The following is a 26,198-nucleotide window of genomic DNA, read 5'->3' as shown; positions in this document are numbered from 1 at the left end:
TTCTACGAATTTATTTTATGACTTGCATGTTGGGTCTCCACAATTCAGAGGGAAGACAAGGCCAGGTGCCTCCGGTCAGAGTACAGTGAGGGGCTGGAAATTAGACAGTGATGTGGTACCTCAGAGTCACTGTGCTGAAATCATGATGATGATATATAGCATTTATCAAATGCCCAGCATTCAGTGAATGAAAACATTTTATATTATTCATTAAATCTTCAAAACACTCCATTCATGTATGTATTTTTGTTACCTCTAGTTTCTAGACGAAGCAGCCAGGGCTTGGAAATTAACAACTCACTAGTGCACAGATAGGAAGTGGTGAGAGTAGGAATATGAACCTACATCTGCCTGAGCAGAGTCTGGTCTTTCAACCACCTCTTTATCATGGATCTCCATGATGATGATGATGATGGAGGTTATAATTTCTGTGGCAGACAGTTTTAGTTGCTGCCCAATAATTAATTGGGCAGACTCCCTTGGGTCTACCTAAGGGAGATAAAATTATCACCTAAGGGTGATAAAATTCTGGCTAAGGAGCTGAAGCTTCTTGCTGATTTCTCAGTATAGGCTCAGATCCCTCCAGCAACTGCCTTACTCCTGTTCCTGTCTTGAATGTGGATGCAATGACTTGAGGTGTAACAGCCATTTCACAACCATGTGGGCAAAAACCAGGAATATAGACATGACTGGAGTCTTTGATGACTCTCTTGAACAGTGGCCTGCATATAGCCTAACTATTTATTATGTGATAAAAACAAATCTTTCACAATTTAATCCACTTCTATTACTTGTGGCTTAATGCATTCCTAACCAATAAAATTATGCCTTTATAGCTTTTCACATATGTCAGGGTTTTTTGATACTTACTGACATTTTGGGGCTGAATAATTCTTTGTGGTTGTGGCTGTTTGGTGCGTTGTAGGATGTTTAACAGCATCCCTGGCCTCTCCAACCACAGTTGTGACAACCAAAAATGTCGCCAGACATTGTCAGATGCCCCCCAGAGGGCAAAATAGCCCCAGTTGAGAACCATTGCCATACACCATCTTATTTGATCTTCGCCATGGTTTTGGAGGTAGGTAGAAATGTTTAATTGATTTAAAAGATGAAGAAACTAGATTCGAAGACATTCACTGATCTGCCAGAGTTACACATTAGTAAGTGGACTTGGAACCCAGGACTTCTGGCCCTGGATCAGTGTATTTTCCATTACAGTGATTGAGTTCCTTGTTTTGGTTAAGGCCACTGATCTAATTAGTTGAATGGACCTCTGCTTTAGATGCTGTCGGATTGTTGTAAAGAAGTACCGCAGCTGGATAAGGTAGAGTGTTCTGTGAACAGAAGATGATAAATGTAATCCCCCCCTCCCTGCCCCTGCCCTCGCTCCTTTGAACAGACATGTGTTTACTCAGTGTTTCAGAAGGTAATTCACAGGGCAGGGCTTCCTAAGTGTGCTGACGTCATTGTCCTGGCTGAAGCTGGATTGCCTTTTCTTATTTTCCACAAAGTACGGGCATAAGCAAGCAGATTCCCAAATTTTCTATGGCTTTTTCTATGCCCCAGGGATACCTTGTCCTCAGTCAACTGTTAGGAAGTTTTTTAAAAAGTTGAAAAGATTCCATTTGATTTGATTCTTTTTGCCCTCTCCTTCATTTACTATGACAGCAGTCTGAAGCAGTCACCAGCCACGTATGTACTCAGGCCTCTCTTTGAGTTAAATGCCCCATCTGGCTTCTCTAATGTTTCCAGATTTCTCCACTAGGATTGCCCACTGGAGTGTGATCTAAGTAGTCTCATCCTGAGTTCCAGTTCTGGGCCTGTAAGCAAAAGAACACAGGCTTTCTTAGCCGATTAATAACTGCCAAGAGAACTGTTCTTCAGTCAAAACATGGAGCGGGGAGTGCTTCTTAAAGGAAGAGGGAACAGTGCTTTATTGACCCACTTCAGCCTTGACCTTTGTCTCCTCCTCATTTTTTTTTAATGCTTTCAGACTAGAAGTCGATTTATTTTTAAGTAGATCTCTGTCTGGTGTCTTCAGAGAATCCCTGCGAAGTCTGCTAGACTTGCTAATAGCCACCAAGGCTGAATCGTGTTCTCTTACTTACTACCATCCTCTGTCAACATAGTCTGAGTTGATTTGGGGGGAGTTATTGGGTAGTGTATGAATAAACTGTGAAACATTCTTCTTGAAAAGTTGTTCGCCGTGCCATCTTGACACGAAGGTGGACAGATGAGCACTTGAGACGAGAACATTATAAGAAAGGGAAAAATTTGTTGGTGGCTTTGCCTCATTTTTCTTACTTATTTTTAAATTTATTTTTATTTTCCTATATTGTATGCTCTCTTAAATTCTTTTTCTGTGTTGAATAGGGCATCATAAAACTAATAGTAAATGTATGAAGCCAGTTTTGTGAAACATGAACCCATCACATCGATAGGGAATTACAAAATGATTGAAAGATACAGTTACAGATCTAGTTTAAACTGTTAGCAGACAGGTTAAATAGAGAAGATTAAAAAATGCAAAATGATGCATCGATAGGAATATGCTTTGTAATTGGAAGACCCTCCATTCCATGGCGTTTCAGTGTTTATATAGCAATGAAATCCATTCATTTATTGATTGAACAGATATTTATTTCATGCCTACTACACACTAGGCATGGTACTAGACATGGGTATTTCAGATTAAATTGAAAAATGAACTTCTATGAAGGAATTTAGTCTGATAGGAGAGTCAGATAAAAAATAACAAGTTATCTAGCAATGTAATATAAAAGCGTGTAGAGTGCAGTAGGAAAAGTAATGAAAAAGTGATATGGAAATGACAACCTCAACATTTGTATCGTGCTTTCCATCTTATAATATCTTTATTGTGAGGAACTCGGATTTTCTCTTCTCATGATTCTGCTGGAGGAGATTTCTGCTTCCCTCCAAATGCCAGGAAAATGCCGGAGGGGACATTTTCTCCACTCCCCACTCACTTTCCTGAAGGGAGAGTGAGTGTCAGGTTGACTGTAGAGAACATGATTTCTGTTGGATCACATTTTCCTTCAGAGTGTATAGTCTCTGCAGTGAAAAGGGAATAAAGGTCTATCTCGAATTTTCTTGGGTTCTGATATTGTTGGGGTCTGGGTTTTAGACGCGGGCTGATCTGGCCTTTGACATGTACTCAGAGTTTATTTGCAGAGTTGACTTTACCACAGGCAGATACCTAGCCTAAATTTGGGGAGGGATATTAGTAAGAACTTCCCATCTTGGCCTTGGGTCCAAGCAATATTTTCCAATGCTTCTTTACTACGGGACCCTCATTATCAGAGGATGGTTGACAGTGCTGATCCACTGATCTCCGTTTGCCTTTGGATATCTATCCCTACCCGTTAGAACTCAGAAGGCAGGAGAGATGCGTTACTAGCACCACTTAAATGCAATAATCTCACTTGATAATTATGACAACCTTATGAGAAGGGTGTAGTGGGGATTCTTTTTCTCATTTTGCCTGTGAATAAGTAGGCAGAGATTGAGGTTATATGGAATAATAGAATCCCAGCATCACAGATATGGGTTCAGTCTTGGTGCTGTTACCCGTGAGTGGGCTGACCTGGGAATAAGTTCCTAAATGGGATGAGCCGCAGTTTCCTCCTCTGGAAAACAGAAAGAGCATCATCACCGTTGCAGGTTGTGAAAAGTAGACAATGTGTATGTAGAACACTAAGCACAGTGCCTGATGCATAGCAGGTACTCAGTGAATATTTGACCTGAGTTGGAGTTGTGTTATGAAGCCAAAGCAGAGAGTTGGGGGATCCAGGAAAGCTGAGACCAAGAACTAACTGAAGGAGCCAATGGGAGGTCATCTGGAAAAATTCCAAAATGGAGAGCAGATATCTAGAGCAGCCTTACAGGGCTACCAGCATTCCCTAATGCAGGAATACTGATTTCATTTATAGATGCTAAAATAAGATGAGTATTACAAGTTTTAGACTATATTAAACTCATAGAGCAGCAGGTTCTTTCTCAGGGATTTTTGTGTGTGTGTGTGTGTGTGTGTGTAGGTTAGGGGGAGCCATTACTTGGGTGGTGAGCCATGTGGTACAGATACAATGTGCTCCAGGAGGGGAGGGACCAGCCTGTTTTTCTCTCCATGGGATCTCCAGTGCCTAGAACAGAGCTGTGCATATCTCATTGCTCAACAAGTATTTGGTGAACCGGTGAATAAATGAACTTAGAGATAAGAGAGTTCTGTGAACTTGAATCTATGGAGAAGATTTCTTATAAAAGGTAGCACTTGAGAAAGGCCTGGAAGAATGAGGAGACTTTGTAGGGAAAGGGGAAGTGGACACTTTGAAGTGGTTAACAACTTTAGAAAATATTTTTACTGTAAACTGAAGGGCTAGGAGAGAGCTGCTCATTCACATGGGTAATCTTATGCACTGTTAGGAATTACAACATGATGTATTCAGCTATAGTATTTGTGTCTCTTAGGAGGATGGTGGAGATAAATGGATTGGCTCTGCAATTTGTTGATTGGCCATAGAAAATCATGTTTTGCATTTTGGATTTTCTAGGTTGCTGGTGGCAATATATTTCTCCAAAGCATGATATTTAGAATAACTTCATCCCTCCTGGGGAAGGATGGTGCGTGCAAGTGGGCGGAAAATGGCAAAATAAATGACAAGCTGTGATGCATACAACCCCCTCTATAAATGCATCCGAGTCATAACCCAGCAGTCATGACACTCTCCATTAATTTAATGAAATTAACTTTTATCATACACCACTTTTTTTAACATCCTTATTGGAGTATAATTGCTTTACAATGGTGTATTTCTGCTTTATAACAAAGTGAATCAGTTATACATACACATATATCCCCATATCTCCTCCCTCTTGCGTCTCCCTTCCACCCTCCCTATCCCACCCCTCTGTGTGGTCACAAAGCACCGAGCTGATCTCCCTGTGCTATGCGGCTGCTTCCCACTAGCTATCTATTTTACATTTGGTAGTGTGTATATGTCCATACCACTCTCTCACTTCGTCCCAGCTTACCCTTCCCCCTTTCCTTGTCCTCAAGTCCATTCTCTATGTCTGCATCTTTATTCCTGTCCTGCCCCTAGGTTTTTCAGAACCTTTTTTTTTTTTTGATTCCATATATATGTGTTAGCATACGGTATTTGGTTTTCTCTTTCTGACTTACTTCACTCTGTATGACAGACTCTAGATCCATCCACCTCACTACAAATAACTCAATTTTGTTTCTTTTTATGGCTGAGTAATATTCCATTGTATCTATGTGCCACATCTTCTTTATCCATTCATCTGTTGTTGGACACTTAGGTTGCTTCCATGTCCTGGCTATTGTAAATAGAGCTGCAATGAACATTGTGGTACATGACTCTTTTTGAATTATGGTTTTCTCAGGGTATATGCCCAGTAGTGGGATTGCTGAGTTGTATGGTAGTTATAGTTCTATTTTTAGTTTTTTAAGGAACCTCCATACTGTTCTCCATAGTGGCTGCATCAATTTACATTCCCACCAACAGTGCAAGAGGGTTCCCTTTTCTCCATCCCCTCTCCAGCATTTACTGTTTGTAGATTTTTTGATGATGGCCATTCTGACGGGTCGTACACCACTTTCAATGCTATAAAATACAGTAAGAGACAAAACGAAGTAATGAGATAATGTTTTATGGAACCATGCAGCAGCAAGTTTCCTATCATTAGCAAGACAGAAGAATATATTAAAAACGGCATGGATAGAAAAAAACTCCGAAATAACAACCAGAGAAGAAGGAGCAGAAGCAGGATATGGCTTTCAAAGCTTCTTATCCTTTACTGTAAAAATAGCTCCATTTATTGGCAAAATTCAGAGTGAGCCTCGGGCGAGTGAGCTAGGGCTGAGCACTTGCCCTTTCTAGAGCAGTTAGTCCAAAGAAGATGTATTCATAACTTCTGGTTGCTCATTCAGGAGATAGCCTGGTAAACTGGAAAGATCATGTTATTTGGAGTCAGTCAAATCTGAGTTTAAATCCAATTCTACCGTTCAGTGGCTGCCTGCTTTGGCCTCTGTATATGACTCAGTTTTGTCATCCATAAAATGGGAGTGGCAACCAGTCTCACAGGATTACCATGGGAATTCGATTGGTAAATTGCTTTAGCATATACTGGTCAGCACGTAGTAGGTGCTCAACAAGTACTACTTTCATCTCTGCTTTTTTTAGTAATAATGATACCAGGTCAGGCTATCACATGATTTGGATCTTCCTTGCTGCAGTGTGTGTGTGTGTCTGTGTGTGTGTTTGTGTGTGTGTGTCTGTTGGGGGGGAGTAGTAGGAGTGGGGAGGGTTCATCAAATGATATACGTTGCCTATCCAGCACCTGTTATTCCCATGTTTTACGTTGGCAGAGCTCCAGTTTTGTTCCATCCTCCCCTAAGGGATGTGGACAAATTTGGATTGGTCTAAGCCAATAATAATGGTTCCATTCTCTTGACAATTATTGGTTTAAGGTTGGGCATTGGGACCCAATTCTGGTCAATGAGACGTAAGGGGAATTTCTCTGGGAGACTCCTGGGGAAATGTATTTGCTCTTCAAAAGAGATGTGTACAGAAGAACTGGTCTTTTTTCCTCTACTGAATATTATCATATCTACTCAAGATTTGTGGAACTGCAGCCACCATCTTGGACCAAGAGTGAAATTAGCCCCAAGTCTGTCTCCAGCAGAACCTGCTATAGAAAGAGACAAGAAATCTGGGTGTTGCATGATGGTGTTGTGTGCAAAGTTAGCCAACTCTGTGCTGGCTTACCACCAGACATTTATTATGGAGTTAATACATCCCTTTATTGTTTAGCAAGGCTCATTTGGGTTTTCTGTTATTTGTAGCTGAAGGCATCCTAACTGATACAAGTGACTGTCAGGTGGGGATCTAGACTTTGAACTTCAGTTTAATTTCTTTTTAAGTGTAGAGGAAGATCCTTATATTCTTCTCACTGGTGATATTTGAAGTGGAATAAAGAAATAAGTTTCCATGTCAACCTGTCCTAAGCCACTATTTGGGGAAATATTTTGAAGCCAGCACCTGTCCTTTTCCTACACAGAGAGACATACGACTGGGTCCAGTGGAACCATGACCTGTTCAGTCTAGAGAAGGAGGGAAGCTAAAAAAATAATTTGTGTAGTGCTCATTCTATATGCTATAAGTCATTCTATATTCTATACACTTCACATATATTTCAATCCCCACAATGATAGTTTAAAAGAACATAGGTTGTGTTATCATCATTTAAAGATGGGGAAATTGAGGATCAGAAAGGTTGAACAATTTGCCAAGATCTGTCCACTGTTAAGTGATAGAGCCAGCATCAAAATGCTAGAAGCCAGGTGCTATTTCCTAGATGAAGAGATGGAAGCCCAAAGATGTTACTTATATAAGCAAGTCAATTGCCAAGACTGGTTAGTCTAGATTCTAGGTTTCTTGATGTCTTGTCTTGAATTTCTTAAGTTACTGCCCCTCACCAAGATTCCCTGATGCCAACAATGAGTAGATTAGAAGAGTTTTGCCTACTGAGTTCAGTAATTCATTTAGTAAGTATTGCACATCCACTAAATACCCAGCGCTGTGCTAGGTATGCGGTGTACAGTGGTGGACAAAAGAGGTTGGTCTTTGCTGCTCACTTCCTTAGTTGGGACTGCACCTCTGCATGTGTCATAGGTGGGACTGAGACACTTGGTGAGTGGCCCGAGGAGGCAGGGGGTGCAGAGAAGACTTGGCAGGAAAACCGGGTCTCTGGGGCATGGGACCTGTGAAAAAACTCACCAGCAGGTAAGGGTTATGTCTTGGGACCTCAGAACATGCTTCCTCTGTTGAGAGTCAACCCTGTGTTTCAAGGCAGAGAGGGGCAGGGCAAGGACTGAGGGGTCTAAAAACTCTGGCTTCCAGGAGTAGTCTTCTGAGTGGGTCTGCTTTATCCTGACCCCTCCAGAAAGCCTTTAGACGTGGCCCTGGTGTTAATATAGTCTCGCATCTCAGTTGGTAGAATCCATCTGGAAGGTGCGACTGCTTTTCTTCCTTCATTGTGAATGTGCTTTGGTGTTGCTCAGCAAGCCGGACATCTCCAAGGTGAGCCTATAGGAAGACTGAGAAAGAAGCAGTGATGTGCTGGTGAACATTTAACAGCTGGACTGGCTCTCTGGGGCGAAAAAGTTCTGATTTGTTACAGTTGCTACTTTCTTTGTAAATGCTTCCACCATGGGTGATTTCAAGCTACCAATTTGATGTCAATCAATTCCCCAAATTTCTAAAAATGTAACGGTGGGCTGTTGGGAGCCATGGATGGCTGCAGCGTACCGTGGCTCTAGCGCAGCCCTGGAAAGAGACATCGTGGCCACCCATGAAGTTGTCAGCTCCCAAAGATACGTGGAGGGGAGAGTATGAGAGCTACAGGGGAGATCCAGGTGATGGACTCAGTATTAGCATAGATGCTCCCCCGTTACCTTGCCTCTAATTTCTCTACCTTTGGCATATAGGCCAGTTTATGGCCATTTCCACTTTTCCTATGTTCCCCTTTGCAGGTTTTTTCTTTTTTTCTCTTTTACCTCTGATTTAAAAATAAATATATTTTCAAAAGAGCTAGAACAAATATCTTGCTTTCTGTTTAAGCAGGAGTTATTTTTTTCAGCCTTGTTATTGACTTTTTCTTTCTATTATGCCCACAATGCATTAAGTTAGAAAGAAGAGGCTGGCTTTATTTTTCCTGCAAGGAAAAATGAACAACCTATGGGCTTTTCCTAAGAGCGCAAGCCCATGCCTTCTGAAATGCATTCAGAAGTGAAATGTAGGGCCCTGGGATCATGGGGCTGCCTGATGAGGGTCTCCTATTTCCAACAGACTCGAATTTCCAGGGCTGCTCCTTTCCTCAACGTGATTTAGAACTGTATTTGTTCAGCCTGTAAAGTAGAGCTGAGAATATTAAGGACCCGAGATATGAATCCTATTAATGAAAGAGCATTTAGAAATGAGAGCATTGCCATCTTTGCTATTACATCGTCTGTAGATTAGTCATAATGTTCTGAGGACCCTGTCTGATCAGAAGCTTATTTTAAATAGTAAATTTCCTGTGACTAAAGAGTGCAATTATTGGTTGCTGTCTTCAGACGACAGTTACAGGGCAGATTTAAAAAATGAACATTTTTTAAAAGAAATTAAATTGGCGGGAGACATATTCTGAAGATAGAATAAGGCAAAGAAAAAAATAATGGACTGACATAGAATGGGATTGGAAAATTAAAAAGCAAGTTAATTTGTCATTGTTGGGTAGAAAAGTCCCCAGTGGTGAGGTGATTACCTGGGCTGAACTTCAGAGGTTTGAAGGCCACGCGCTGGAGATCGGTGTCTCTTCTTTTTGTCTTGTCTTGAACAGACAGGAAACATTTATCGGAAATCAGAGCAGTGAAGGGGTTAGAAGCTGCCTCCTCACTTCACTGAAGGAGGAAATCTTTGCTAATAACTACATTTGCCTAAAAGATGTTGGCAAAGAACATCTTAGGAAGAAAGCAAGGACAAGCCGGTTTTTAGAATGAGTAGGAAGAGGGGCGGAGAGAGGACAGGTGAGAGCAAAGAAGACAGGTAGGGAAATAGTCATCTCCAGAACAAAGCAATGGGGGTAGCAGAGAGACTCCAGGTCAGGAGTCAGACATACCTGGATGGGAATCTTCTCCCTGCCACTGTGTGACTGTTGGCAGGTTTCCTAACCTCTCTGAGCTTCAATTTCCCCATCTGAACGATGTGACATGTAAACCAGGGTAGTGAGAATGAAAAGAAGAAGTGACAGAGCACATTGTACGCATTCAATACATGTTTTTGCCTTCTCAGGAGCTTGACTAATCTCTGAGCTAAAATCCAGTTATGATTATATGATTTCTGGGGAACAGCCGATTTTCATTGTATTTCCTGACAGTCTGATGGGATTCTATGGGTTAAGCCTGATGGCATTTGGGTGGACAAGAGGCTGCCCAGCCCTACCAGATTCCTGGTGCTGGTGTGGGGAGACCCACAGGCACCAGAACTCCTGCCTGGAGACAGCAGGTGGGCTGCAGGGAGTGAGGTTCAGGTTCACGATGAATTCTTGACTGATGACTGTCCTCAGCATCACTAGTGCCAATCTGCAAACGGTGGAAGGGGGAAGAGAAGGGCGTTTTGTGTTACTTTTGAAAGTAGAGTTATTATTCTATTATTTTTTCTACAACTGGGATTCTGACTCATCTCAGGGGGAAAAAGAAAAAACAACACAATACAGCAAACACAAAGAAGCCAAAAGAAGAAACTATAAAACACCCATGATTTTTCAACCCACGTTAAGACGGTGCGGTGCTTCTCAAACTTTTCATTTTTACTGAATGCATTTGTTCCCTTGGGAATGAGTTCCACTTCTTGTTATAAACTTGCATTTGTTTTTTTGAAGCATCGTGCTTTAACTTAAATTATTTAATGTCCCCCTCTCCCAGGTCCTTGAGTATAACTGACTGTTTGGGGTGACTCGGTGACCTCTTCTACCAGTAGATACACCTAAGCATGCCCTAGTTTGGGGTATTTTTTTCCAGGTCATTTTTTCATTTTCTGTGCTTATATACACTACAGTGCTGGCAGCTGTCTGCTCTAGATGTTAAAATCATGGGTACTTAAAGTTTTTAATATTTTGCTTCTCTATTTTTGCTTATATTTTAGGTAATGAACATATATTGCTTTTAAAACAAGCAGTTTGCTTTTATATACAGCTTTCAGAAAATATATTAAAACCAGCTTGCAATTGGGTACTGTCTACACTAGAAATCTAGTAAGGGCAGATATATGTATGTATGTGTGTATATGTGTGTGTGTATGTATATGTATACATACACACATATATATACACACGCATATACATACATACATACACACATATATATAGCTACATGGAGATTATATAGCTATATATGTAGTTGTATAAATGTATGCTCAAAAATCCCTAGTTATAAAATATGTATGTGCATGATTTTTATGGCAATAGATCATGAACATATTTTCATCTCATTTTATTGGTTGCATAGCAATCAATAGTATAGCTATAACATAGCTATACAATATATAATAGCAGTATATATAGAAATATATATACATAGTTATGCAATAGTACAACTATAACACAACTTAACCAAGCCTATATTGTTGAATATTTGGAATTTTCCCAATTTTTTTGTAGTGTTACAAATGATACTCTGTTGAATATCTTTGTATACATCCTTAATTATTTGCAGTGTTGCATTTTAAAAGTCAGGTAATAAGTTTACACTAATGGCAAACTGTGTTGGAAGTTTCGATATTATGAACAGTGGTTATGTTCCCAGGCTAGCCTAGAACAGTTAATTTAACAAGCAATATATCTAAACTAGATTTTTGGTGCTATTATACCTGTGTCTCTCCTTACCTCCAAATATGCTGAACTCCTAAATTCTGTTACCTGTGAACGTGATCTTATTTGGAAAACGGTCTGTACTGATGCAGTCAAGATAAAATGAGGTCATACTGCATTAAGGTGGGCCCTAGATCCACTGGTGTCTTTACAAGAGAACCAAGAAGGAGATTGAGCTCAGAGACAGAAGGAAGAAGCTCATGCGAAGACAGCGGCAGTTAGGTTGTCACAAGCCAAGGAATGCTGGGAGCCATGAGAAAGTGGAAGAGGCAAAGAAGGTTCTCACCTAGAGGCTTTGGAGGGAGCATGGCCATGCTGACATGTCAGTTTCAGGATTCTGGTCTCCAGAACAGTGAGAAGTGAGACAATAAAAAAAATTTTTTTTCACCTAGTTTGTGGTATTTTGTTATAGCAGCCCTAGGAAACTAATACATATACCTGACCACATTTTGGCACAGAATGAATCTTATAAAGGGAGGTTAGATCCCAGGTCTAGCTCACAGAAGTACTTAACATGTAATGTAGCACTATCCCACTTAACATGGGCTTCCCATAAGAAAGCCCAAAGTGTGCAATGGCAGGAGGAACGCCACCTTCCCAGGCCCCGCAGACAGACAGGGAAGGTGGAGATTTGGGCGGGGGGTGGAGGGGTGGAAGGGTGGTCCAAGATGGGAGAATCATATAATAAATAACTGAGTTAACATTTGATGAAGACTTATCATACTGGTGAACCAGACATGTTTCCAGTCCTGCATGGATTTACGGTTCAGTGGGAGGACATATAAGTGAACTGTTGAGAGTCCTCTTGGGACTGGTGAGGTGCGCTGGGGGGTCTGGCAGCAGACAGAAGATGGCAGGGTTGGGGAGCTTTGCTGAGATCAGCCCCTCAGGCAATACCAACCCCGTGGAGGTCCCTTGAAAGGAAGTGGGGATATGAGGAGGGGTAGGCAGAGGAGGGTACGGGTGGCAGTGTCTTTTAAATGGAGATGATTTAGAAAGTTAAGTGTTTGTAGTTTTAAAGGATTGTGTACACATGAGAGAGAAATCCTCTTAAGAAGAAAGTTAGTATATCTCTTTTGGATTCAGCTAATATTCTAGCTACTTCTGTATCATTTGTAGTGCTTGTTCCACCTTATTTCTTACTCGTTCCAGGCCAAGAAAGCCAATCTGTGACTTAAATTTGATTACCATAGATTTGTAGGCTTGGTAGGATGGTGCCCTTGAATCCATTTAATTGGCCTAATCCATTCCAGCAGAGTAATTGAGCACCAGCAAAAATGAATCCCAAGCTAATGGCCATGGCATGCTTTCTGATAGGAGGATTGATTTAATGAGGGGAATCGATGTTTTAGAGTCATCAGTTAATTTCCTTTTATGTCCCACATGTTAATTACCAGAGGAAACAATTTCATACCTAACTGAAAAGGATGAAACAAGATGTTGATTCTCATGTCAAATTACTTGGAACGAGAAAATCTGTGAAAGCCACAGATGGGCACTGCCCATGTGTGGTTTGACAGCAGTGACTTGAATACTTCCATTTAACACTAAGGCAGATGTTTATCTGCCTAATGTCTCAGAGAGTAGGATATTGATGTTCCAAGGCCAAGGGTAGGCCATATGATAGAGACATTTCCAAGGCAACAATGAGAATGGTTGTAAACCTTTTCTAGTAATTGTTCACAGCTGCTGTATTATATGGTTTACCCGAAATATTAGGTTCCTCAGACTTGATGACCTCCCTGCTTATTTTTATTACAAAGTTACTTAATTATATGTAAACATAAAACTCTGTATAAACTCTTTTATGGCTCCAAGGTAGCTTTAAAACCCCATCACATTAAACGATTGCATTTTATTTTATTTGAATTTTATTGAGTTTACAGTTTTATTTGTATTTAATATGTTGAGCCATGTTGTTTAGCAGAAACTAAATCATCACTCTCACATGAATTTGGTGCTTTTGTGTTCTCCCTGCCATTGCTACAGTGTTCCTTTGAACTCTTCACATTGTGTCACAAGCATTTTATTATCCATTTGTCAGTCTTTTTTTTTTCAATTTTTAACATTTGAATAGTATTTTGTGATGGCTACATGCATACTATTTCTTTTTCTTAATTTAAGTATAGTTGATTTACAATGTTGTGTTGGTTTCAGGTATATAGCACAGTGATTCAGGGTCATATATGTATATATATATTCTTTTTCAGATTCTTTTCCTTTATAGGTATTACAAAATATTGAGTATAGTTCCCTGTGCTATACAGTAGGTCCTATTGGTTGTCTGTTTTTTATATATAGAGTGCGTATGTTTTAATCCCATCCTCCTAATTTATCTCTCCCCCCCACTTCAGTAACCATTAAGTTTGTTTTCTGTGTTTCATACTATTTCTTGTATTTTGTGTTGCTTGTATATTAATAAGTGATGTTCAAACTCTAAATTAAAACCTACAAATTTCCATGAGGATCTATGAGAAACATCTCATCCATTTGGGATATTTCAGGTTCTTGAAGAAAGACGCAGTTGTGTTTGAAGTCAAGCCTACTAGAGGCTCTTAACCCTTCACAGTTGCCAGTGACCTTGGCTAGATATGGATTGGCTTAGAGAACTGCCCTTTTCCTAGCACGGCAGATGGCAGGGGCTGAGCATGAGAGAGCCAAGGTTGGAAAGGACGGAGTGTAGTGGGCTAGAAAGGAAGGATGTCTCATCATGCAATCTGAGTGCCCTTCCCCTCCGAGGGGTAAGTCATGCCATTACTATAACTAACTGTCCAGTGTGATGTAGCTATAAGGGACAGAAAGGTTTCTAGGTCAAGGTAAATCTGAGACAGCCTGGGTTTAAGTCCTACTTCCACAGTTCACAGCTGACTGACCTTGGACTCAGTTTTGAAAATACAGGCTAGACTGCTGGGACCAGAGGTCCCAAATTCAGTGACTTAAACAAGGTAGACATTGAAATTGTTTTTCACCTAACAGTCTGGGTGAGGGGTCCAGGACTGCTGCGGTGGCCTGACAACACTGGAGAACAAGCTCCTTCCATTTTGTTCCTTTGTCAACTCTGCCTTCATGTGCATGGTCACAGATGACAGCCGTTATGTTCACATTTCAGCCACAGGCAGAGGGAGAGAGGAGGAAAAGGGCATATGTCCTTTATTTTATTACCTAGAAGTCACACCCATCACTTCTGCTCACAGTCACCATCTAGAATCTACTCACGTGGTTGTGAGTACTGCAGTGGAGGCCATGTATCCAGCCAAACAAATATTCCCAGAGAAGAAGAAACAGAAGGTATTTGGCTGTGTGTGTTGGGTGGGGGATGGGGGATGGGAGGGCAACTAACAGTCTCTGCCTTAGCTCCCTAAATCCCAGTTCCCCATCTTTTTTCATTGGCGTATAGTTGACTTACAATATTATATTAGATTTAGGTGTACAACATAGCGTTTCAATATTTTTATAGATAATGCACCATGCAAAGTTATTATAGTATTTTTGGCTATATTCCCTGTGCTGTACATTACATCCCTGTGACTTATTTATTTTATGGCTGGTAGTGTGTACCTCGATCCCCTTTACCTATTTTGCTCATCTCCCCACCACCCTCCTCTCTGGCAACTACTAGTTTTCCCTCTGTATCTGTGAGTCTGTTTTATTATATTTGTCCGTATGTTAGTTTTTTAGATATCACATGTAGGTGAAAACATGCAGTATTTGTCTTTTTTGTCTGACTTATGTCACTTAGCATGATATCCTCCAGATCCATCCATGTTGTTGCAAGTGGCAAGATTTCATTCTTTGTTTATGGCTGATTTATATTCCATTGTGTGTGTGTGTGTGTGTGTGTGTGTCTATATATATACACACACGTATGCACACACACATATATACTCCGCATCTCCTTTATCCATTCGTCTCTTGATGGACACTTCAATTCTGAATGATAACCATCCCAGGTAGAGTATCCTTGGTTGTAGGTTTCTTCCTTTCGGAACTTTAAATATAATATGACATGCTATACCGCCAAAGTTTCTGCTGAAAAATCAGCTGATAGCCTTCCCTTGTGTTGACTCTGTTTTTCTCTTGCTGCTTTTAAAATTCTCTCTTTATCTTTAACTTTCAACATTTTAATTATGATATGTCTTGGTGTGGATCTCTTTGGGTTCATCTTGTCTGGTACTCTCTGTACTTACTGGAACTGGTTATGTTTCCTTTCCCAGGTTAAGGAATTTTTCAGCTATTATTTCACCACATACATTTTCTGCCCTTTTCTCTCTCTTCTCCTTCTAGGGCTCCTGTAATGCAAATGTTAGTATGCCTGATATTGTCCCAGAGATTCCTTAAACTATCCTCATTTTTTAAAAATTCCTTTTTCTTTTTGTTGTTCTGATTGGGTGATTTGCACTATTTTGTCTTCCAGGTCGCTTATGCATTCTTCTATATCACCTAATCTGCTGTTAATTTTTTCTAGTGTATTTTTCATTTCAGTTATTATTTCTTCAGTTGTGATTGGTTCTTTTTTATATTTTCTAATTCTTTGTTGAAATTCTCACTGTGTTTCTCTCTTCTCCTCAGTTTCATCAGCATTTTTACAACCATTTCGTTAAACTCTTTATCAGGTAAATTAATTATCTTCATTTCATTAAGGTTCTTTTACCCCTAGTGTTTAATCTTGTTGTTTCATTTGGAAAATATTCCTCTATATTCTCATTTTGTTTGGCTTTCTGTGTTTATCTCTATGAGTTAGGGGATAGAGTTACCTCTCTTGGTCTTGAAGGCGTGTCCCTGTGTAGGAGTGTCCCTATGCAAACTTCATGAGCCTGATGGCTTTGGCGGGGGTGCTGGAGCCAATGTGAGCATGGTCTGGGGCTCCTCTTGGGGCGTGCTTGGGCCTGCCAGCTTGGCAGGGTGGTTGGAGCTGGGTGTGGTATGGGCTGGGGCGCATGCTGCAGCAGCCTTCCCAGGCTGGCTAGAGTGCCAGGCACTTTTCAATCTGCTGCCTCTGCCCTGGAACCCAGAGTGGGTAAGTGTGTGTGTGCACCTTTTAAGAGTGGAGTCTTGGTTTCCTACAGCCCCCTGGCTCTCCTGGTCATAGTCCTGCTGGTTTTCAAAATCCCTTAAGGGGATCCATCTTCCTCATACCAGTCCCCATGGCTGGGGTGCCCAATGTGTGGCTCAAACCCCTTGCTCTTTAGGGAGGAGCTCTGAGTTTGTGACGTGCCCTTCCTCTTTTGGTCACCTACTGGAGGTGTGGGTCTGGGCTAGATCACTTTTCTTCCCCTCCTACCTGTCTTGATGTAGTTTCTTCTTTATATCCTTAACTGTAGAAGAACTCTTCTGTTAGTCTTTCCAGGTCATTCTCAGAGAGAGTTGTTGTATATGTAGTTGTGGTTTTGGTGTGTTTGTTTGGAGGAGGTGAACTCAGGGTCTTCCTACTCTGTCACCTTCCTAGTTTTCCCATCTTTCAAATAGGAGTAATGCTAGTCTACTAACAAGGTGGTGTTTGTGAGTATTAAACTGGAGTTTCCCCGGAGAGTTTTGGGTATAGCACCTGACTTACAGCAATGTAAGATGGGCTGTTGGCCACAAGCTTGGGCAGCATCACCCATGACAGCAATTTCCCATCACATCAAATAAAGTGCTATACATGTTCAAATTATGATGACAGCAACAGTGGTGAATGGCAGGGATGCTACTCCGGAGCCGTGCTGTACAGAATGCTTTCTGGTCAACCCTAAGTTGCCACAGGCAGCTCTGCAAAGTGGTGAGAGCATGGCTTCCAGAGCTAGACTGCCTGGGTTAAAAGGCTGGCCCTGCCCCTTAGAGATGTGCCATTGGGCAGGTTACTTCACTGCTCTATACCTCAGTGCCCTCATCTCTAAAATGAAGATGACAACAGCATCTGCTTCATAGGGTTTGTTATAATTAAATGGATTATTATTTGTGAAGTGCTTATAACAGCGTGGAGCACATAGAAATCGCTATATAAGTTAGTGTATATGAAATAAGTGAAACTACTGCAGATATGCTGTTTAGTCTGAATATTATGAACTTTCCCCTTTACTAGGTCCACCAAAAAGGAGGCTTATTCCTTACTTGCTTCCTAGAATGGAAACTCCATTAAGGGAGGGAATTGATCTGCCTCTGCTGGATGCCCAGGGCCTGGAAAAAAATATTTGGCCCTTTGTCGGAACTTAATGGATAACTGGATTCTGAAGAACCGGTGTTACCTACACGTGTCAAAACTGACCTGACATCTTAGTTTCTTATAGTGTCCTCTGGTACTAAGGAGATAATTTGCCAACAAAAGGAACAAGTCATGACCTTCAGGGAAAGTCCTAGATGCCAAACCTCTGGGTATGGAGCAGTGGAAAGAATACTGATGCTGGGGTGCAAAGCCCTCATTCAAGGCTTGGTTCTGTCTCTAATTACCTGTAGGACTTTCTGGGGGGCAGGGGAGTAGTATCAAAGCCTTAGTTTCTTCATCTGTAAAATGGGAATAATATTTACCTTATTGGGCATTTTGAGAAATACATGTGTCAGTACATTAAAAATATAGTGTGTATCTTATGTGCCTGGCATGGGGGGGAAGTATGATCCACAACATACAGTAACTTGGCCCATACGTTTTCTCCCTTGAAAGCAGAGAAAGATCTTAAGCTGGGCATCTTACACTGGGACATGTCATAATCTGTAACTTGTTTCCAATAAGAGGAAGACTGCGTTTTGTGATGTGAACTCATTTTGATTTTTAGGTCCAGCATTTGCTTCCAATTGAAATGTTTTTGTCCAACACAGGAAGATTTGTACACTTTTCTGAGAAGCCTGGCAGGCCCTTTCTGAAGTGATTGTAAATGTGATTTATTGTATATATCAAAGGATGAGGTAGCTGTGTCCTTCTTGTGCCAGGCAGGAGATTTGATTTTTTTTTTAACATCTTTATTGGAGTATAATTGCTTTACAATGGTGTGTTAGTTTCTGCTTTATAACAAAGTGAATCAGTTATACATACACATATATCCCCATATCTCCTCCCTCTTGCATCTCCCTCCCACCTTCCCCATCCCACCCCTCAAGGTGGTCACAAAGCACCAAGCTGATCTCCCTGTGCTATGTGGCTGCTTCCCACTAGCTATCTATTTTACATTTGGTGGTGTATACATGTCCATGCGACTCTCTCAATTCGTCCCAGCTTAACCTTCCCCCTACCCGTGTCCTCAAGTCCATTCTCTACGTCTGCATCTTTATTCCTGTCCTGCCCCTAGGTTCTTCAGAACCAATTTATTATTATTATTTTTAGATTCCATATATATGTGTTAGCATCCGGTATTTGTTTTTCTCTTTCTGACTTACTTCAACTCTGTATGACAGACTCTAGGTCCATCCCCCTCACTACAAATAACTCAATTTTGTTTCTTTTTATGGATGAGTAATATTCCACTGTATAAATGTGCCACATCTTCTTTATCCATTCATCTGTTGATGGGTACTTAGGTTGCTTCCGTGTCCTGGCTACTGTAAATTGAGCTGCAGTGAACATTGTGGTACATGACACTTTTTGAATTATGGTTTTCTCAGGGTATATGCCCAGTAGTGGGATTTCTGGGTTGTATAGTAGTTCTATTTTTAGTTTTTTAAGGAACCTCCATACTGTACTCCATAGTGGCTGTATCAATTTACATTCCCACCAACAGTGCAAGAGGGTTCCCTTTTCTCCACACCCTCTCCAGCATTTATTGTTTGTAGATTCTTTGATGATGGCCATTGTGACTGGTGTGAGGTGATACCTCATTGTAGTTTTGATTTGCATTTCTCTAATGATTAGTAATGTTGAGCATCCTTTCATATGTTTCTTGGCAATCTGTATATCTTCTTTGGAGAAATGTCTATTTAGGTCTTCTGCCCATTTTTGGATTGGGTTGTTTGTTTTTTTGATATTGATCTGCATTAGCTGCTTATAAATTTTGGAGATTAATCCTTTGTCAGTTGCTTCATTTGCAAATATTTTCTCCCATTCTGAGGGTTTTCTTTTCATCTTGTTTATGGTTTCCTTTGCTGTGCAAAAGCTTTGAAGTTTCATTAGGTCCCATTTGTTTATTTTTGTTTTTATTTCCATTTCTCTAGGAGGTGGGTGAAAAAGGATCTTGCTGTGATTTATGTCAGAGTGTTCTGCCTATGGTTTCCTCTAAGAGTTTTATGGTGTCTGGCCTTACATTTAGGTCTTTAATCCATTTTGAGTTTATTTTTGTGTATGGTGTTAGGGAGTGCTCTAATTTCATTCTTTTACATGTAGCTGTCCAGTTTTCCCAGCACCACTTATTGAAGAGGCTGTCTTTTCTCCACTGTATATTCTTGCCTCCTTTATCAAAGATAAGGTGACCATATGTACGTGGGTTTATCTCTGGGTTTGTATCCTGTTCTATTGATCTATATTCTCTGTTTTAGTGCCAGGACCATACCATCTTGATTACTGTAGCTTTGTAGTATAGTCTGAAGTCAGGGAGCCTGATTGCTCCAGCTCCGTTTTTCTTTCTCAAGATTGCTTTGGCTATTCGGGATCTTTTTTGTTTCCATACAAATTGTGAAATTTTTTGTTGTAGTTCTGTGAAAAATGCGAGTGGTAGTTTGATAGGGATTGCATTGAATCTGTAGATTGCTTTGGGTAGTATAGTCATTTTCACAATATTGATTCTTCCAATCCAAGAACATGGTATATCTCTCCATCTGTTTGCATCATCTTTAATTTCTTTCATCAGTGTCTTATAATTTTCTGCATACAGGTCTTTGTCTCCTTAGGTAGATTTATTCCTAGGTATTTTATTCTTTTTTGTTGCAATGGTAAATGGGAGTGTTTCCTTAATTTCTCTTTCAGATTTTTCATCATTAGTGTATAGGAATGCCAGAGATTTCTGTGCACTAATTTTGTATCCTGCAACTTTACCAAATTCATTGATTAGCTGTAGTGGTTTTCTGGTGGCATCTTTAGTATTCTCTATGTAAAGTATCATGTCATCTGCAAACAGTGACAATTTTACTTCTTCTTTTCCTATTTGGATTCCATTTATTTCTTTTTCTTCTCTGACTGCTGTGGCTAAAACTTCCAAAACTATGTTGAATAACAGTGGTGAGTGTGGGCAACCTTGTCTTGTTCCTGATCTTAGTGGAAATAGATTCAGTTTTTCACCATTGAGGACGATGTTGGCTGTGGGTTTGTCATATATGGCCTTTATTATGTTGAGGAAAGTTCCCTCTGTGCCTACTTTCTGGCGGATTTTTATCATAAATGGGAGTTGAATTTTGTTGGAAGCTTTCTCTGCATCTATTGAGATGACCATATGGTTTTTCTCCTTCATTTGTTAATATGGTGTATCACATTGATTGCGTTGTGTATATTGAAGAATCCTTGCATTCCTGGGATAAACCCCACTTGATCATGGTGTATGATCGTTTTAATGTGCTGTTGGATTGTTTGCTAGTATTTTGTTGGGGATTTTTGCATCTGTGTTCATCAGTGATATTGGCCTGTAGTTTTCTTTCTTTGTGACATCTTTGTCTGGTTTTGGGGTGATGGTGGCCTCGTAGAATGAGTTTGGGAGTGTCCCTCCCTCTGCTATATTTTGGAAGAGTTTGAGAAGGATAGGTGTTAGCTCTTCTCTAAATGTTTGATAGAATTCGCCTGTGAAGCCATCTGGTCCTGGCGGGTTTTTTGGGGAGATTTTTAATCACAGTCTCAGTTTCGGTGCTTGTGACTTGTTTGTTTATATTTTCTATTTCTTCCTGTTTCAGTCTCAGAAGGTTGTGCTTTTCTAAGAATTTGTCCATTTCTTCTAGGTTGTCCATTTTATTGGTGTATAGTTGCTTGTAGTAATCTCTCATGATCCTTTGTATTTCTGCAGTGTCAGTTGTTACTTCTCCTTTTTCATTTCTAATTCTGTTGATTTGAGCCTTCTTCCTTTTTTCTTGATGAGTCTGGCTAATGGTTTATCAATTTTGTTTATCTTCTGAAAGAACCAGGTTTTAGTTTTATTGATCTTTGCTATTGTTTTCTTTGTTTCTGTTTCTTTTATTTCTTCTCTGATCTTTATGATTTCTTTCCTTCTACTAACTTTGGGTTTTGCTTGTTCTTCTTTCTCTAGTTCTTTTAGGTGTAAGGTTAGTTTTTTAATTTGAGATGTTTGTTTTTTCTTGAGGTAGGATTGTATTGCTATACACTTCCCTCTTAGAACTGCTTTTGCTGCATCCCATAGCTTTTGGGTCGTCTTGTTTTCATTGTCATTTGTTTATAGGTATTTTTTGATTTCCTCTTTGGTTTCTTCAGTGATCTCTTGGCTACTTAGTAATGTATTGTTTAGCCTCCATGTGTTTGTATTTTTTACATATTTTTTCCTGTAATTGATATCTAGTTTCATAGCGTTGTGGTCAGAAAAATACTTGATATGATATCAATTTTCTTAAATTTACCAATGTTTGATTTGTGACCCAATATATGATCTATCCTGGAGAATGTTCCATGAGCACTTGGGAAGAATGTGTATTCTGTTGTTTTTGGATGGAATATTTATAAATATCAATTAAGCCCATCTTGTTTAATGTATCATTTAAAGCTTGTGTTTCCTTATTTATTTTCATTTTGGATGATCTGTCTACTGGTGAAAGTGGGGTGTTAAAGTCCCCTACTATGATTGTGTTAGTGTCGATTTCCCCTTTTATGGATGTTAGCATTTGCCTGATGTATTGAGGTGCTCCTATGTTGGGTGCATAAATGTTTAGAATTGTATCTTCTTCTTGGGTTGATACCTTGATCATTATGTAGTGTCTTTCTTTGTCTCTATTTGTAATAGTCTTTATTTTAAGGTCTTTTTTGCTTGATATGCGAATTGCTACTCCAGCTTTCTTTTGATTTCCATTTACATGGGATATCTTTTTCCATCCCCTCACTTTCAGTCTGTATGTGTCCCTAGGTCTGAAGTGGGTCTCTTGTAGAAAGCATATATACGGATCTTGTTTTTGTATCCATTCATCCAGTCTATATCTTTTGGTTGGAGCATTTAATCCATTTATATTTAAGGTAGTTATTGATGTGTATGTTCCTATTACCATTTTCTTAATTGGTTTGGGTTTGCTATTGTAGGTCTTTTCCTTCTCTTGTGTCTCCTGCCTAGAGAAGTTCCTTTAGCATTTGTTGTAAAGCTGGTTTGGTGTTGCTGAATTCTCTTAGCTTTTGCTTGTCTGTAAAGATTTTAATTTCTTTGTCGAATCTGAATGAGATCCTTGCTGGGTAGAGTAATCTTGTTGTAGGTTTTCCCCTTTCATCACTTAAATATGTCCTGCCACTCCCTTCTGGATTGCAGAGTTTCTGCTGAAAGATCAGCTGTTAACCTTATGGGGATTCTCTTGTATGTTATTTGTTGTTTTTCCCTTGCTGCTTTTAATATTTTTTATTTGTATTTAGTTTTTGGTAGTTTGATTAATATGTGTCTTGGCATGGTTTTCCTTGGATTTATCCTGTATGGGACTCTCTGAACTTCCTGGACTTGATTGACTATTTCCTTTCCCATATTAGGGAAGTTTTCAACTATAATCTCTTCAAATATTTTCTCAGTCCCTTTCTTTTTCTCTTCTTCTTCTGGAACCCCTGTAATTCGAATGTTGGTGCGTTTAATGTTGTCCCAGAGGTCTCTGAGATTGTCCTCAATTCTTTTCATTCTTTTTTCTTTATTCTGCTCTTCGGTAGTTATTTCCACTATTTTATCTTTCACGTTCTTATCCGTTCCTCTGCCTCAGTTTTTCTTCTATTGATTCCTTTTAGAGAATTTGAAATTTCTTTTATTGTGTTGTTCATCATTGTTTGTTTGCTCTTTAGTTCTTCTAGGTCCTTGTTAAACGTTTCTTGTATTTTCTCCATTCTATTTCCAGGATTTTGGATCATCTTGACTATCATTACTCTGAATTCTTTTTCAGATAGACTGCCTATTTCCTCTTCATTTGTTTGGTCTGGTGGGTTTTTTCCTTGCTCCTTCATCTGCTGAGTGTTTCTGTCTTCTCATTTTGCTTAACTTACTGTGTTTGGGGTCTCCTTTTCTCAGGCTGCAGTTTTGTAGTTCCCATTGTTTTTGGTGTCTGCCCCCAGTGGCTAAGGTTGGTTCAGTGGGTTATGTAGGCTTCCTGGTGGAGGGGACTGGTGCCTGTGTTCTGGTGGGTGAGGCTGGATCTTGTCTTCCTGGTGGGCAGGATCACGTCCGGTAGTGTGTTTTGGGGTGTCTGTGACTTTATTATGATTTTAGGCAGCCTCTCTGCTAATTCATGGGGCTGTGTTCCTGTCTTTCTAGTTGTTTGGCATAGGGTGTCCAGCACTGTAGCTTGCTGGTCGTTGAGTAGACCTGGGTCTTAGCGTTGAGATGGAGATCTCTGGGAGAGCTTTTGCCATTTGATATTACATGGAGCCGGGAGGTCTCTGGTGGACCAATATCTTGAACTTGGCTCCCCAACCTCAGAGGCATAGGCCTGACTTCTGGCCAGAGCACCAAGACCCTGTCAGCCACAGGGCTCAGAAGAAAAGTGAGAAAGAAAGAAAAAGAAAGGAAGGAAGGAAGGAAGGAAGGAAGGGAAAGAGAGAGCGAAGGAGGGAGGGAGGGAGGAAGGAAGAAAGAAAATGAAATTATTAAGATAAAAAATGTAAATAATTATTAACAATAAAAACTTAAAAAGTAATAAAGAAAAGAAAGAAAGAAAGAAGAGAGCAACCAAACCAAAAAACAAATCCAGCAACGATAACAAACACTAAAAACTATACTAAAAAAAAAAAAAGGACAGACAGAACCCTAGGACAAATAGTAAAAGCAAAGCTATATAGACAAAATCACACAAAGAAGCATACACATACACACTCACAAAAAGAGAAAATGGGAAAAAAAATACATATCTATATATTAAAAAAAGGAAGAGAGCAACCAAATCAATAAACAAATCTACCAGAGATAATGAACTCTAAATACTAAACTAAGATAAACATAAAACCAGAAACAGATTAGATGCACAAAGCAAACCCCAAGTCTACAGTTGCTCCCAAAGTCCACTGCCTCAATTTTGGGATGATTTGTTGTCTATTCAGGTATTCCAGAGATGCAGGCTACATCAAATTGATTGTGGAGATTTAATCTGCTGCTCCTGAGGCTGCTGGGAGAGGTTTCCCTTTCTCTTCTTTGTTCACTTAGCTCTTGGGGTTCATCTTTGGATTTGGCCCTGCCTCTGCATGTAGGTCACCTGAGGGCGTCTTTTGGGAAGTCTGAGGTCTTCTGCCAGCATTCAGTAGGTGTTCTGTAGGAGTTGTTCCACACGTAGATATATTTCTGATGTATTTGTGAGGAGGAAGGTGATCTCCGCGTCTTACTCCTCTGCCATCTTGAAGGTGTCTCAGGCCAATTTGATTTTAAACTCTGGAGGCAAATAAAGAAACAGTGGGAAACATGAAAAATCTGAGCCAACACAGAAATGAAAAAAGGCGGGTAGCAAAAGATGGAACACAGGGTATACAAGTGGGCTGAATTTTGCATCCTGACTTTCTACTAACAAGCTCAGATGGGACCCTCACGGGGTATTGTTTTGGTGAGATCTGCTTCACCTTTGGGACACAAAGCCAGAAGCTTTCCTTGATAACACACATAATAAAGAAATCTTGTTCATTACAAAGAGCAGAAGGAACAACAGAGACTTGGATGTTTTTTAAATGAATTCAGCAGAAATTATTCCAGGTGGGGTTTTTGAACAAGATGGAACAAAGAATGCCAAAGCTCTGTTTCTGCAGGCGTGGCGTCTTAGGTACAGAGAACTATCTTGTAAGGCATAGTTTGAGACTCATGACCTGATAGAATGCTGCTGGGTTAGGATCACTTCCAAGATAGGGGCCTTGTTCCTGATGCTGTTCTTCCCCAGATAAGCCTCTTTGGGGTCACCATTTGTCTGGAGTTGTTCCCTGTTTGCCAAGGGTCTACAAACCAATCTGAGCATTTAATCCATGCTAAGCAGAGGTGACTCTCTCATGCAAGTGACCTCTGGCCTTACCATCCAAATATAAGAGTGGCCCTCTGGAACTCTTACAGTGGAAATTCTTACGATGTCACTTCCAACTCAGTTGGAAAGGTATTTTTGTATTTGGGAAGGTTTGGGTGGGAAGGGGGATACTTGGGGGAAAGCACATTCTTGAACCATCTCTAAAAGTGCACTAGGCAGGCAGCTGATGGCTGCATTAGCAGCAGGAGAGCACTCTGCTGAAGAAACCATTGACTGTCATGGTGGAAATGAAGACATTGCACAGAAAAATCAAACTAAGAACAAAAATAAAGCTCCCTAAATTCGGGAGACAGGGAACGGGACATTCCACTGTTAGCTGAAACAGTGGGATCTGTTCAGACACTTCTGTTGAGATGTTGTGTCTTTCCAGGATTATGTAAAAAAATAGATATTCATTTGTTCATTTATTCATTCAAAAGGCATTTATTGAGTACCTTCCAGGTAGGAAGAACTATGCTAGGGCCTGGGATTTCGAAGATGTATCTTATTAATAGTTCCTGCTACTGGGAACTCTAGCTAGAGGGGAGACAGACATGCCAATGAACATTTGCCATAAAAGAGGGATATATGTACAAGAGAGAAGGAGTAAATTTTCTTGGGAAAATGGGAGGGGATTTTGCAAAAAGCCTCCCAGAGGAGGTAACTTCTACTTTCTGTCTGGGATTAGCATGATTGTGTCATCGTAA

General features: G+C 40.2%; 1 protein-coding gene across 1 annotated transcript in view; it reads left to right on the top strand.

Moving 5' to 3' along the window:
- GPAM (glycerol-3-phosphate acyltransferase, mitochondrial) overlaps nucleotides 1-17,607 on the top strand; it is a 127,578-nt gene extending 109,971 nt beyond the window's left edge. Inside the window, exon 21 of the mRNA XM_060125998.1 lies at nucleotides 17,510-17,607. Within this exon, the coding sequence (XP_059981981.1) occupies nucleotides 17,510-17,566 (57 nt within the window). The 3' untranslated portion in view covers nucleotides 17,567-17,607. The remainder of the gene's footprint in view (nucleotides 1-17,509) is intronic.
- Nucleotides 17,608-26,198: the final 8,591 nt, after the last annotated feature.

Source organism: Lagenorhynchus albirostris, chromosome 16 (genome assembly GCF_949774975.1).
Source record: "Lagenorhynchus albirostris chromosome 16, mLagAlb1.1, whole genome shotgun sequence".
NCBI lineage: Eukaryota > Metazoa > Chordata > Mammalia > Artiodactyla > Delphinidae > Lagenorhynchus > Lagenorhynchus albirostris.
Note: the sequence above shows the minus strand (reverse complement) of the source record. Positions and strands in the feature narration are given on the sequence as shown.